Raw genomic sequence first — 14,229 nt, 5'->3', positions numbered from 1 at the left:
TTGACTTTTTAATGAATTACCCATGGTTCCTCAGTACATATACATATGTGACGTTTTCATATCCTCTAATGTGAAGTTTCTCTGACAGATGGACATTTAACCATTATTCACTAGTGATGTACTCTTTAAAAGAGACCATGTATGCAACTTTTTTTAGTGTTGTGCTAATAATGTAATGATCTGTGTGTGGGCTCCTAGGTGGGAACCAGGCGTTATATGGCCCCAGAGGTGTTGGAGGGGGCGATCAACTTCCAGCGGGACGCTTTTCTCAGGATAGACATGTATGCAGTGGGGCTGGTGTTGTGGGAGCTGGCGGCCCGCTGCACTGCTTCTGACGGTACAAATTTCTGAAATTCCTCTCACAGCATTATGACATCACAGTCTGTAGTTGTATTTCCTATTATATTGGTACAATTTTATTGACATTGGAGTCAAATACTCGCCGAAAACGTGTATTTCAGTGCGTTTTATCGCCATTCAGGCTCCTGAATATCCCTGTCACTGTAAGTGCAGTATGCTTGACGTTATTGATTATTGTTGCCTGGTCTAATGGAACAGTATTGATCAGATTTGGACTATGAAGCAGACCTCAGGGACTGTTGTGACTGCTGTGACCTCATTGAGTGCAGTACATGATGGGATTTAATAGAAGACCGTGTTTTAAACGTTGTTTTGTTCAAAGCTTGTCCTCTTTTGATAATTTTTTTATTTTAGTTGCTAGCACAGGATAATATTTTCACAAACAGACAATATGCATTTCTGTTTGTGTCAGTAGTCACATCATTTACATTTTTGATGTGCATACAAACATGTTTTTATTCTTCCAGCAAAACTTTGACCCAAGGGTTTCTAAAATCCCTTAATACTTTGATACCAGTGTTTCCTTTAAGGACAGTTCTCTTAATAAACATATTCACACTGTGGGGAAACATATTATGCATCAATTGTTATTTTTTAATTAACTTATTGCCTTCATTATTTTTAATCTCCTGAAGTCAAAAACGAATTCTTTGAATATTATCATATATTATTATAAAACATTATAATCATTTCTGTGAACCTGCAGAGAATTAAGTGAGCTGTTGAATGAATTATTAAAAAACAAAATTATCCCTATTATGCTAAAAATTATAGATGTATAAACCTCAGGCATATATTTTTGATTAAATTCATATTTATTGGTATTTTTTGTAATGCATATTATGCCAGGGCACCTTTACAATGTGTGCTGAAGATAAAGAAGACAGTTGTGAGAAATTCTTGTGAAAGACAGAACAGAAAGACAGACAATTATTAAGTTAACATACATTGTAAGAGAACTGAGTATGTTACTTATTCGAAAATCTTTAATCCTAAACCAAGTCATCTTTTTTTATGATGTCTCATATTTTTGTCCCTGTTATATTATTGTATTGTTTTTTTTAATGATGTGCGAGCAGATGTTTCTGAGTATGTCACACTTTGTTAGTTCACTTAATTTAAATGTTTTGACTGCTTGGTAAAACCTTTTAGAATGATCTTATAATTGAAGTTAAAAAAGCAAAACATAATTAAGTTTTAAAGATGCTGTATACAAATAATGTATTATTATTCATTATTTTTATTATATGTATATGTATGTGTTTTTGTGTTTTATATGACACCTCTAAATATCAAACAAGAATGCTATTTAAATTAATATCAGCATGAGTTTGATCACAAATGTAATTTTGATTTTATTCAATAGCTCAAAAAACAAAAACTTCATATTACATACTCGTAGCCAGCAGGGGTTCGGGTGGTTCAAAAGACTCACCCCTCACTGACAAAGGTCCAGAATTTGTCCCATACATGAGTTTATTTGACTGTTATGTCATCATAAATAGTGAAAATAACCCATTGAAAACCATCAAATTAAAATTTTATTTAAGTATAATTGTTGTTATACATGAATTTTCAAATGCACTTTTTTAGAAAAATTGTGAAGCTCTACATTATTATTATTATTATTATTATTATTCAAATGACCAAACTCTGACTGAGTAAAGTTGAATGTGCTGGCCAGTTTGTTATTTATAATTTGCCTTATAAATGACAATAGGCTTGTTTTTAATTTAAAACTTTTTTTTTTTTCTAATGGTATGGGATGTAATAAGTTTGTATTTTAAGAATGAGTATTTTTTTCATATTTTCTTATTCTAGATCTAGGGAATATTTTGGTACATCAAAAAGTGTAGTTATGATGACTATTCGACAAGCTAATCCAGCTAAAAATAGCACTTTAAATCTCATAATTAAATAGAAAATGAGGCATATAACTGCAAAAAGGTCCACTTTTTGAGAAAAATAAACCTCCCCTTTCACCAGGCTGGCCATTATTAGTTAATTATATAGATGAAATTATGTTAAATTATTATGTTGTTGTTGTTTTCTATTTCATCAATGAAAATAATTGCAAACAAAGCCAGAGCACTTCATTTGTGCATTCTAAACAACGTGAGCCATTTCAATCATCGGTTTGAATGGTTCAGTGAATCACTCATAAAGGCAGGGAGCTGCTGCCACCCACTGGCAGTTTTTGCCACATTTTTCGTCCGTACGTGCCCAAACACTTTGCAAAGTATTGTTTAATTGTTGTTAGTGATCATTTGTCAATTATGCATACCCCTAACTCATTGTTGAAAATCAGATGGTGGATTTTTCTAATCTAAGATGTATGTGCATTGTTTGCGAAGGTCCAGTTGACGAGTACATGCTTCCGTTTGAGGAGGAGGTGGGCCAACATCCCACTCTAGAGGACATGCAGGAGGTGGTGGTCCATAAAAAGCTACGGCCCACTCTCAGGGAGTGCTGGCAGAAACATCCGGTATGTAACAAACCTAATTAAACATGGACGATTCGAAATGAATATTCTGCTGGCTATAATGCATGTTCCTGTGTCTCTCAGGGTCTGGCCATGCTGTGCGAGACTATAGAAGAGTGTTGGGACCATGAAGCCGAGGCGCGTCTCTCTGCGGGCTGCGTGGAGGAGCGTGTGGTCCAGATGCAGAGGCAGACCAGCGTCTCTGCCCCAGAGGAAATAGTCACCGTTGTAACAATGGTGACCAACGTGGACTATCCCCCAAAGGAGTCTAGTCTATGACTAGAGGATATCAGCATGTGAATTGTGGGCTGACCGAACAGAAAAGATGCGTCGGGGATGGTGGTTGACTGCTCTTCTGACGACTGGCTTCAGACATGCTGGATGATTGTCCTGTACTTGCGGTTGGAACAAATGCAGATCGTGCATTTTGCGCCGAATCTGGGCTTTATCTGGAGCCAGCTGCGTTTATGTATGTGTGTGTATATATGAACTATTACCACGGGCCGTATTGACGAACGGATTATAAGCTGACGACAAAAGAAGTTGTCGTTTTCTCTTCTCGGAGAAGCAACTTTCCCGTTCGAGGAGCAAGCGAGACTCGTCCTCCGCACAGCGCTCGTGTCATTTCAGTATAAAAAAGGGCAACGTCCATGTAAAAAAACAAAAAAAGAGACACATATTTAATGTGTTCATATGAATGACTATTGTAATGCCAATAAGAAACAGCTTTTTGAATGTGTAGTGTGACGCTGCTGTACAGATATCAACAGAAAGGGTGACGATACAACCCAAATCAACACGTGTTTCCTCTGAAAGCTTTCAGAGTTTCTGTCAGATAACCACCAACCTCTCGACAAGGTATACCTCAGTTTCTCATCCTAATAATACGTTTGTTTTGTAACACTATATGATATAAACGAAAGAGGCTTTTCGATGACCTCCATTTGGCACGGAAGCTTTTTAAATACGGGGAAAACTTTTTTTATATGACAGATTATGCCAAGAAATGATGGCCATTCATAAACCAGTGTTCTGCCTTCTTTCTTTTAGTTGTTCTCTGTGTTGCCCTGCTGTTTAAAATGTGATTTTCTTTTTCTTTAATTTTTAGCATTGTGACGGTTTTGTTGAAACCATTTTTGACCTTTATCGAGACCTGTTGAGAAGAAAGCAAATCCCTGAAAATATGAATTTTGTGAAAATAATACAGAAGCACTTACCAATATAGGTTTGCGGTGTCCTCACAACATTGACGTATGTGCATGCCTTGTGTTTTCTTTTCCTTCGTTTTTTTTTTTTTTTTTTTAAACCTCCATCATGTGGAGCTTGTGCATGAGATCCCATTAGCAGTCATGGACAACCCGCTTCATTATTTGTTAAGCTGAAGTATTTCCTGTATTCGGGGCGTCACTCTTTTTGTTTCATTTCCATTTCCATTTGGAATCGCCCAATCCTGGTCTTCTGCATTCTCTCTCTCTCTGCTTTTATTGTGCTGCGGGTAGAAGACCGGCCTCATGCGCTGCATTCAAACCAGCCTCCTCATGAAGCCTGACCTCGCAAGAGACACGTCACACTGGTTTCAAATCAGCAGCAAGGCCACCTTTTACACACTTCTACAAGAACTGTATCTCAGTATGTCTCAGGAAGCGTTTCCCTTTGCTTTGAGCCCTACGGTGCCATTCTGGTGACCCTTGTTGTATTATGTATGCAAGGGCCCTTGATATAACACCTTATTAGTGTGGTCATATTATGTGCAATAACATCATTAGCAGGGACTGTTTCACAGCTCACTGGCCACTTCCAGTGTGGTAAAAATACAAGCGCCTAGCAAGTTGCTTAAACCGTAATGTACATCACAAACTGAAGTCGACGTCAGGCTTACGACATGCTATGCATATGTTTGACGCCCAGTTTTCTGAGAGTATTAAGCTAATAATATGCTGTAACGGGGACCGAACACATGCAGTAACTTTCAAATCAAGAGTTTTTTTCTGCTGCTGCTCTTTGTTCACACTGTATTTCAATCCGGTGTGATCTGTTGTGTTTCTGTCTTTGGGATCCACTGTCATTTGGGGAGAGTTTGTTCAGACAGTAGGGAGTCAGTATGAGTCATTACAAATCAGATCATTTTTAAAATAGGTTTGAAATCTGATCTGAGCGTTCACACTGAATCTGTTTTTAATCTGAATTCAAACCACATATTTATGTGATTTTTGAATGGGTTTTGCATTTGTTTCTTACAAGTTGACTTGCAAACAACTAAACTGGTTTGAATCTGATGTGAAGTTGTATTCACCGCTGCCTGTCTGAATGAATCCTGAAATAAGATTCAGTGGTTCATTTCGCTTTCAGTATTAGAGTCATATTATCATCATTAATGAGATCTGAATTCACAAATCTGATTTCAAACCACTTGTGTATTTCTGGATTTGTAATTTGCTGAGACTTCAACTAAACTCATTTGGATCCTAAACTGAATCAGCTTCATCCTGCCTGTCTGAACAAATATGATTCGCTTACTCTTATTTCCACTTGTTTTGCTTTTGATATTACAATCATACATCATCCTGAATGGTGGAAAAATGAACTGAGATCTAATCTGACCCTTCATACTCAACAAATGTATGTTTTTATTCTTTTTAAATCTGATCACATTCAGATCTGCTTTGAATCAAATTCATAAATCTGTTTGTTTTTTCATCCATTCAGACTATGACCATCTTAAACTGCTTTGAGTTCGATACAATGTTGGATTTCTGTTGCCTGTCTGAACAAATCCTGATTCAGTGGCTCGCCTGGATTCACTTTGCTTTCATGATGCCGCATGTGATGCATTTGACAATGTTCAGGTTCATACAACTGTATGCAATCAAGCCCTTTCAATGAAAGTTCTCTCTCTCTCTCTTTTTCTCCCTCTGTCTACTGTAGCATCTCTCTCTTTCAGCCAGCTCTTTCAGATTGATTTCATCTGACTAACACAAGGGCCTGCTCCACCTCTGGACTCTGTAGATGCGTAATACAAGGTCAGTCGGTTATACGACCAAGTTGGCAGATTGAGTCTGAGTGCGTTTTCCCTTTTGTCTGTAAACACTACACTAAATTGACTGCTGCTGGCCTGTCGAGTGTTTCACCAGGTGCTGTCCTGTTCCCCTGTCTGGTTTTCTTTCTGTTTTGTTTTTTAGCTGGGGAATTTGGAAAAAAGGTTGAATGATATAAAAAGCCAAACTTTAAAAACAAAATAATCCCCGTGTTTAGTAGGTTTGAAAATGCACCGTATGTACATATGAATGTTGTTTTAGATTGTGAAAAGAGCATGATTTTTTTTATGTCTCAGAAAAAAATCCTTTATTGATATTATTATTATTATAAAATATTTTAATGTTAATTTTGTACATCTGTATTTTAGTTTTATTAATTTATATCACGGCCCAACTGGCGTTTTATTCCTCTTCTGGATAAATGAGAAGTGACGCTTCTTCTCGGCGAGATGAAACACTACAAAACGAATCAATGTTTTACCTCAGACTTCCACTCACAGCGTTCAAAAAAGTGTAGCACGACTGACAACATGGTGCGGCGTTACAACTACTGCTCCTGGGAATCGACCAGCAGCTTTTCGCTCTTCATCTTTTCTCTCAGACACACTTTCGACAGCGATTCTTCTCAACTCTCCGCCATCGAGTGAATGTCTCCACTTTACCAAAACACTCCATTTTGAGGTGCGAGGCGAGCAGCTGTATTACTGTTGTGCTGGACATGCCATTTTTCTGTCCACTTTTCTCTTTTGAGTATTTAACGCATTCAGGGCCTGATCAGACGTAATTGTTACATAATGTACAGATGAAATTTTATGCTACTACTCCCCCTCAAATAAAGTATAGTGACTGCTCTCAAAATTGCGCTGTGTGTGTCAATTACTCAATGAATTCCCAATGTCTCTTTTTTAAATCAGTATTTTTTAAACAGATGGTTGTCTTTTATTTAAATAACAGAAAAAGATGCCGTATTATCAGACATTATTTACATTCAATTTTTGAAGTGCTGGGCAAAGATTTTTTGCATCCAAAAATAATAGTTGTTTCGAAATAATATATGTGTGTGTGTTATATATATTTATTATATGTTATACACATACATAAACAAAACTATATATGCAATTTTGTTACACGGATATTAAAGTTTATACACTATAGTTCTGGTTGTACATTACATTTTTAGATTGAATTAAATTAACCCTATGTACTTCATTTAATTATTCATTTTCTTTTGGTCTTAGTCCCTTTAATAATGAACTTATCAAGTTTTATGCAGTGTGCCCTTCCAGCTGCAACCCATCACTTGGAAACACCCATACAAACTTATTCGCAAACATACTAACATAGCCAATTTTGCTTACTCGCCTTCAGCTTAGGTCTAGTACGAGCACCCGGAAGAAACCCACGCCAACACGCGGAGAACATGCAAAATCCAACCAGAAATGCCAACTGACCAGCTGAGACTTGAACCAGCGACCTTCTTGTGAGGTGACATCGCTACCAATTGCGTCACTCCCATTGAACTCATATTAAAATTAAGTTATATAAATTTATATTATAATTTTAAGTTAGAAAATGATAAACTTTGTTTTAATAGGTTACAATGACACAAAACATGCTGTCAGAACTTATTATAGGCTAATTTGTATCATAAATGTATTTATATCTAAATATATAGAAAATATATATTTTTAAATATATGCATGATTGTGTTTATTTATACATGCATAATAAATATGGTGCATATATTATGTCAAAACAAACTTTTATTTTAGATGCGATTAATCGCGATTTATTTTTGCACAGGCCTGATTTTTATTTAACACATACCAACGTTTTAACTTCAGGAGAGATCATAAATCTACATGTGGTGAAATAACCCTCATTTCCGAACACAACTAGAAACTGAAAGGTTTAAACAGTTATATATTTTAGAAACATTTGGAAGAAATAATATTAGACAAAAGCACACATTAATATTTTACTCAAACTAAAACCTGATAGCTCCATTAGAAACAGAATTGCCCAATTGTCTCTTTATTTTGCAGTATATTTTAAGTTTTTCTGTCAGGTTTAAGTACAAACACATCGATGTTCTGTATCTGAGAAGTGTAAACATGAAAAGTACTCCAAATTGACAGGCGTTTGATGAATTGTTATGTTTGATCACACCACTAGGTGTCAGCATTTAAATATAATTAATAATAATAATTGTTTTCCTGGTGCTTTAAAGGCTTTGGTAATAATAATTGTTGTTAATATTTCTTTATTTTTTCTAATAAACTAGTGCTGTAATTTATCAAGAACAGTAGAGATATTTTTAATACTTTATATTCACCAATGGACCCTGAAACGCTTAGTTTTCAGACAGAATTAAGTAGCACAATAACTTAAAAAAAAAAAAAAACTTTTAGATAACTTTTCAATGAATCACTGAATAATTAGCATTTTAATATTGATAAAATCAATATAAATATTTTATTTTTAATAATATTTAAGTGTTGAGTATTCAAAAAAGCTTATGACCCTAGTTTTTTAAACAAAATATACATTTATTACTAGAGCACCACCAGCTAATAAAATTGAATGATATTATCAAAATGTTTGTTTGCAATTCTCCATAATCTAAATGTCAATTATTTTATTAATAATCATTTATAATTTTTGTTACATATTTAGCGTTTTATTTGTAATTATGCATCCTGGTTAAGCCTTTGTCATGTGCTATTGACATTATAGCAGCAGTAGTAAGTGACTCTCTAATATCTCTACAACTGAATCTGAGAATGACACACTTTTGTTATTTTAGAATGATTTTTAAAGGGTTTTTTGTGCTTTTATTTGTTCAAGTTTCATTTTGGTAGTTTAATTTTCATTTTTAGATATTACACATTTGTATTCATTTGTGCTTTTTTTATATTATCAAGGTATTTATCTTACTAAAAAGGTTTGCTATGACATTTTTTTTTCTAACATTTAAACATTAAGTTTTTTTTTTTAATAAATAAATAAATGATGTGGTCTCAGTAGTTAGCACTGTCGCCTCACAGCAAGAAGGTCGCTGGTTTGAGTTCCGGCCAGTTGGCATTCCTTTGTGGAGTTTGCATGTTTTTTTGGGGTTTCCTCCGTGTGCTGCGTTTTCTCCCACAGTCCAAAGACATGCGATATAGGTGAATTAGATTAACTAAATTGTCCATAGTGTATGGGTGTTTCTTAATACTGGGTTTGCAGCTGGAGAGGCATTCGCTGCGTAAAACATATGCTGGAATAGTTGGCGGTTCATTCTGCTGTGGTGACCTCTGAACTAGAGAATAAGCCTAAAGAAAATGAATAAATGAATAAATAAATTGTAATAAAATACCCATGTTCCTCCTTCCATCACTACTAAATTCCAATGAAGTTTCTTGTTCAGAAATGAAAAACTGTTTTGGTGTCTCAGAATCACACACAGCTGTTTGTTTGTTTGCTTGTGGTATGTTTGGATTTTGACTGATTTGGTTAGTAAACCTGCCAAAGCATCTCTGTGAGTGAGTGAGTCAAACTGCCCTGTGAGACTGAAGACTGGTAATAACCTGATGAGAGAGAGACTTTATCCCTGAGGGAGAAAATTAACATCTACACTGAGCTCCTCTTGGGAAAAGCATGCGTCTCCAGAATAATTTGGCAGCTCCCCAAACACAGAAATCACAATGCCAAAGCAAATGCCTCTGTGCACATCTGCCACCTGCTTCTCAATCATCGCCAGAGCCTTTCATTTGTTAGAAACACACAGACGCTGCCACAGTTAACAAAAATTAATTGGCAAAATAAAAAAACATATATATTTTTTTACAAAAATTCGTTTTTAGATATTCTGAAATGTACTTGATTAATATCTGAAAAACATTTAAAATGATTAAATTATTTTAATAAATATAATCCATTTACATAATTAGTTTTTTCTTGACCCTGAAAAACATTGTGAAATATATTTTGGAACATAAAGATCAAAATTAAATGTCAAAAATATTTTATTGAGCTTTACAATTTAGGTTACGCAATTCACCTATAGCACATGTCTTTGGACTGTGAGGGAAACCGGAGCACCCGGAGAAAACCCACAAGAAGAAAGTGCAAACTTTACACAGAAATGCCAACTGACAAAGCCGGAACTCAAACCAGCGACCTTCTTGCTGTGAGGTGACAGTGCTAACCACCGAGCCACCGTGTCGCCCACATAACTCCATATTAACTTTATTGTTATCCTCAGTAGCAAAGTTTTTTCATTTAAAACTCTCCATTTACACGTAAAACTGATTTATTAGTCTTGGGCAGAGCAGATAGCTGTCTGAAAAGCCACAACATACTGAGTCTTTTGCAATCCTTCTGTCCAAACCACATTTAGAGATCTGGAAATTTCTGTATTAATGTGCATGCATCCAAGTAATGACAGCATAAATGCATAATATGATCACAAAACCTTTAATTTAACAGATGCTTTAGTCTGGTCCTCTCATCAAATGTGCATCTTGTTTTGGTATTTGACGTCTTTAAGTACTGATAATCAATAAACTACCATCAAATATTTTGTCTTTGATCAAAATGACAGTTTAAAGGACAGCAATGATGAAAATCAACCTTTGTAAGGTGTTTGGACAGAGCTGTGTGTATGTATACTGTCCACAGTCATATTGGAGTAATATAAACACAACCAGTCTTTTTTTTTTTTTCCTGTTGTTAAAATAGTACCCTAATTCCAGTGATTATGAGGCCCACCACAACGTGGTTCCGCCCACCGATTTGATTTACAGGCACCATGTCTCCATAATAACATGTATACACATGTCAACAGAACATTTTTTTTTTTGCTAATAAACTGGGATTAAAATATCTGTCCCAACTCTCTGTGATTTTTATAAGTTCTGAAGTTTTTAAAACAGAGCATGTTTGTAATAAAGGGAGTAAAATCGCGATGTAATCCTTAACCGCTATAATCACCACGGCCGCATGGTGTCAGTAAACGCGCACATGTGTGTGGACGTGTACTGCAAACGGCATTAGTGTGAGACTCGTCATTTGAGAAAGGCTTGAATAAACTCCATCACCAACACATGAAATAAACTTACTTGATATTTTTGCTGTATTTCAGCTCCATCCATGTCTGTCACTGTGCTGTTTATCTGATGTAACCCGTGATGAGAAGCAGACGCGCAGGCTAATTTTTAAAGCCACAGGCTACGCAAACAGCTACCCTGTACTCAAACAGCAAAATGAGCAGATTCTGGCGGTTATAATAAATTATCTAATGGGTATTTTGAGCTGAAACTTTACAGACACATTCTGGAGACAGCAAGGCTTATCTTACATCTTGTAAAAGGGGTAAAATAGGTGCCCTTTAATAAAATCAGTCCACCGTTGAATATGTCAACAGTCTCCAGTTTTTATGATGGAAATGTTACATCTATTCCAAAAGGCAAATCCCAGTATTTGTTGGAATGGTAAAACTGTCTCGCCTCTACAGGAAAAAAGGAAAATTATAACCACACTCATAAAGAATTTCAGTAGAGATTAATAAATAAAAAAGACATAAAAGTCAATATCATGACTTAATCTTCTCCCTTTACATGTTCAGACTGAAACATGTCCAAGACTATACACTCACAAAGGAATTTTGCTGCTTTTTTCATAATACTTATTTAAAATGTTGAAACAACACAATTCTTAAGTTTTTTGGCACAACTTAATTGTTTATGTTCAGTCCACTTAAATTTGTAAAAATAATTAGGTTAACTTAATCAATTTGTGTTGAGACAGCATGAAGGATTTGTGTGGAACCCAGTATTTTAATAAACTGATTCGTTTTTTACAAATTTAGGTGGATTGAACAAACGCCATGTAACAATTAAGTTGTCCCAATTTTTCATTTTAAATAAGTAATTTAAACAAACAGCAAACGTCATTTTACTTAAAAACTGATACTTAAAAACTTACCACACTGAAAGCACATTCACACTTGAGTTGAGATGACATTGGGTCTAGTAAAGCCTGTGGCTCACATGGGACCACGTCACACGGGCCCCTGGGCCAATGGTTCCCCTCAACTGGTGCATAAACCTCATCAAACATAATTCAGGTGGCGTTTAGGTCGCTGGCACGCAATGAGCACTCGCCGAGTTGCTAAAAAAAAACACCAACTGCTGCTTATACCCTGGGGAATCTGCAGACCCGCCGAAATAAAGAGGGGACTGACTGAGCCTGACTGTCAGCAGTATAAACTTCTACTCGTTCAACAATGAGGGATATGTGGACACACTCCTGTCACCATTATTTGCAGATGTGGAACAGCACATTCAGAACTAACAAAACTTACAGCAGAGCAGGTCTTGGACTCGGTGTACCCAGAGAACAGGACCCTGAGGGGGCAAACTGAAGTGTACATGCGGGACAGTAATGAGGAAGCACAGAAACTATGCAACAACAGTCAATGCCCAGATATATACAGAGAAATTTTACTTCTAGAGTAATCAGATTACTTTTTCAAGTAGCTAGTAATCCAGTGGACACCTTGATGTGGAAATAACATCAAAGAACGTTAAAAATGCTAATCGATTTGAGGTCAGTTCACTGATTTCTAACATTGGTCTCAAAAAACACTTCAACAATACAAAAAGATCCATTTTGACATGTTTATTTTGACATCAATGTGTTTATTGTCAATGCTGACGTCAGTGTACAAAAGTTTACATGCATTATAAGAAAATCCAGTGTCAATTTTTCATTTGGAGTTGACGCTTTCAAATGAATAAAACATTTATATTCTAAGAAATGTGTACAGATGTCAAATGGACGTCAAGGTTTTGACATGGATATGTTTTCAAACACGATATTTAATGTGTTTTTGATGTCGTTTTTGGGAATAAATTTCCAAGAAAGTATCAAAGTTGCCTTCTTAAATGTTATGCCGCTACTTTGTTTACCCCTGTTGTTGACTGATGTCTTGTTTTGATAGAAATTAGGAGTAAGTGCTAATACATGTGTACAGTATGCAAACATGATACGTCAGAACCTCAGCTGTACAAATTTAGCTGCCTGAGGTTTATTCAATTCACATTCCCCTTTTTGTAGTCTATACTTTTTTTGTTTTTAATTTGTACATTTTTCAAATGCATCCTTCTAATTTCTGCCAACAGCAATCGTTTATAGTTATTTGTAGATGGATGGCGATCTTTCATTTATCATGTTTGTGTCATGTTTATACCTCAGAATATGCAGAAGGGAGCATATTTGACATCAATGCTGACTAATATAATTATTTTAAATCTGGATTCATTTCCAATTTATTTTTTTGTTTTGTTTTTATATATTATTATATTATTTTAAGTATATTTTCTGTAACTTTAGCTGAGTTAAATTCACATATTATAAATAAAAACATTTAAGGAAAAATACAGTACTCAGCATGTCACAAATCTTTCTTTAAAATTCATAGTTTTAATAGGAAGCTATATTATATTTTGTGCATATACATTACATTAGTCAGTACTGAAGCCAAATCTTACTATAATGGTCCAAAAACGAGTACTCCCAAATTATTTTTTTTAAATAAAAAAATGTTAAACACAAATTTAAAAAAGAGGAAAAATTCAAAGAAGCAAAAAAATTCTTAGATTTAGTTGAAATTTTGTAGGTTGTCATTTATTTTTGCAATGTTTTGCTTGAATTTAATTGTATTATATTTTAATTTCTAAATATGTCTGGTGACAAAAACATTATTTAAAAAAATATATTTATTTAAAATAAAATCTGTTTTGTTTACATTGCCTATATTCACTGAGAAATAGATACAAATATTCATTTTTAAAATGGAGTGTACTCAATCATGCTGAGCTCTGTAAATGAATAATTGCTTTACCCATACATTTTTGACCAAGTGTGTAAAAACCTATATAATTATATAAAGAAAACTGTTATAGGCATTTACCATTTTGAGAAATTGGCTTAACTGCTTCGTGACAGTCAGATTTGCAAGTTTACAAGATATAATCAAATTAAAATGTGACCAGAATCCAATATTCATTTGAATTTTGTAGTCACAATAGTCAGTATTTTGCACATATATAAATTGGAATATTGAAGTTTTTTCTGCTTCTTTCAGAAGAGGAAAGCCCAGAGAGCTTAAACCAATCAGTCACTTTCCCAGCAACAACTCCTGCCTCTCCTAACATATGATTATAACATGAGGAAAACTCTTTTCAGGAATGCCAGGCAACTGCTTTAAATATTTTTATTGTGTATATAGCAATATATATTTGAATTTAGTTTAATTGTATTTCTTACGGTATTACTATTAATAATAATGATAATATTAAAGATACT

The 14,229-nt window shown here is 34.8% G+C and overlaps 1 protein-coding gene across 4 annotated transcripts in view; it reads left to right on the top strand.

Moving 5' to 3' along the window:
- Window positions 1-6,735, top strand: part of acvr2aa (activin A receptor type 2Aa) — a 64,416-nt gene extending 57,681 nt beyond the window's left edge. For 3 of the 4 annotated variants that reach the window (XM_087266496.1, XM_087266495.1, XM_087266494.1), the window contains 3 exons: window positions 199-337; window positions 2,715-2,845; window positions 2,927-6,735. In XM_087266496.1, coding sequence (XP_087122622.1) covers window positions 199-337; window positions 2,715-2,845; window positions 2,927-3,121 — 465 coding nt within the window. In that variant the 3' untranslated portion in view covers window positions 3,122-6,735. 4 annotated transcript variants of the gene reach the window in all.
- The last annotated feature ends 7,494 nt before the right edge of the window (window positions 6,736-14,229 follow it).

The sequence above is a fragment of the Danio rerio genome, chromosome 9 (assembly GCF_052040795.2).
Source record: "Danio rerio strain M-AB ecotype USA chromosome 9, GRCz13ab, whole genome shotgun sequence".
Classification (NCBI taxonomy): domain Eukaryota; kingdom Metazoa; phylum Chordata; class Actinopteri; order Cypriniformes; family Danionidae; genus Danio; species Danio rerio.
The sequence above is the reverse complement of the archived record's forward strand: the minus strand, read 5'-3'. Positions and strand labels throughout refer to the sequence as shown.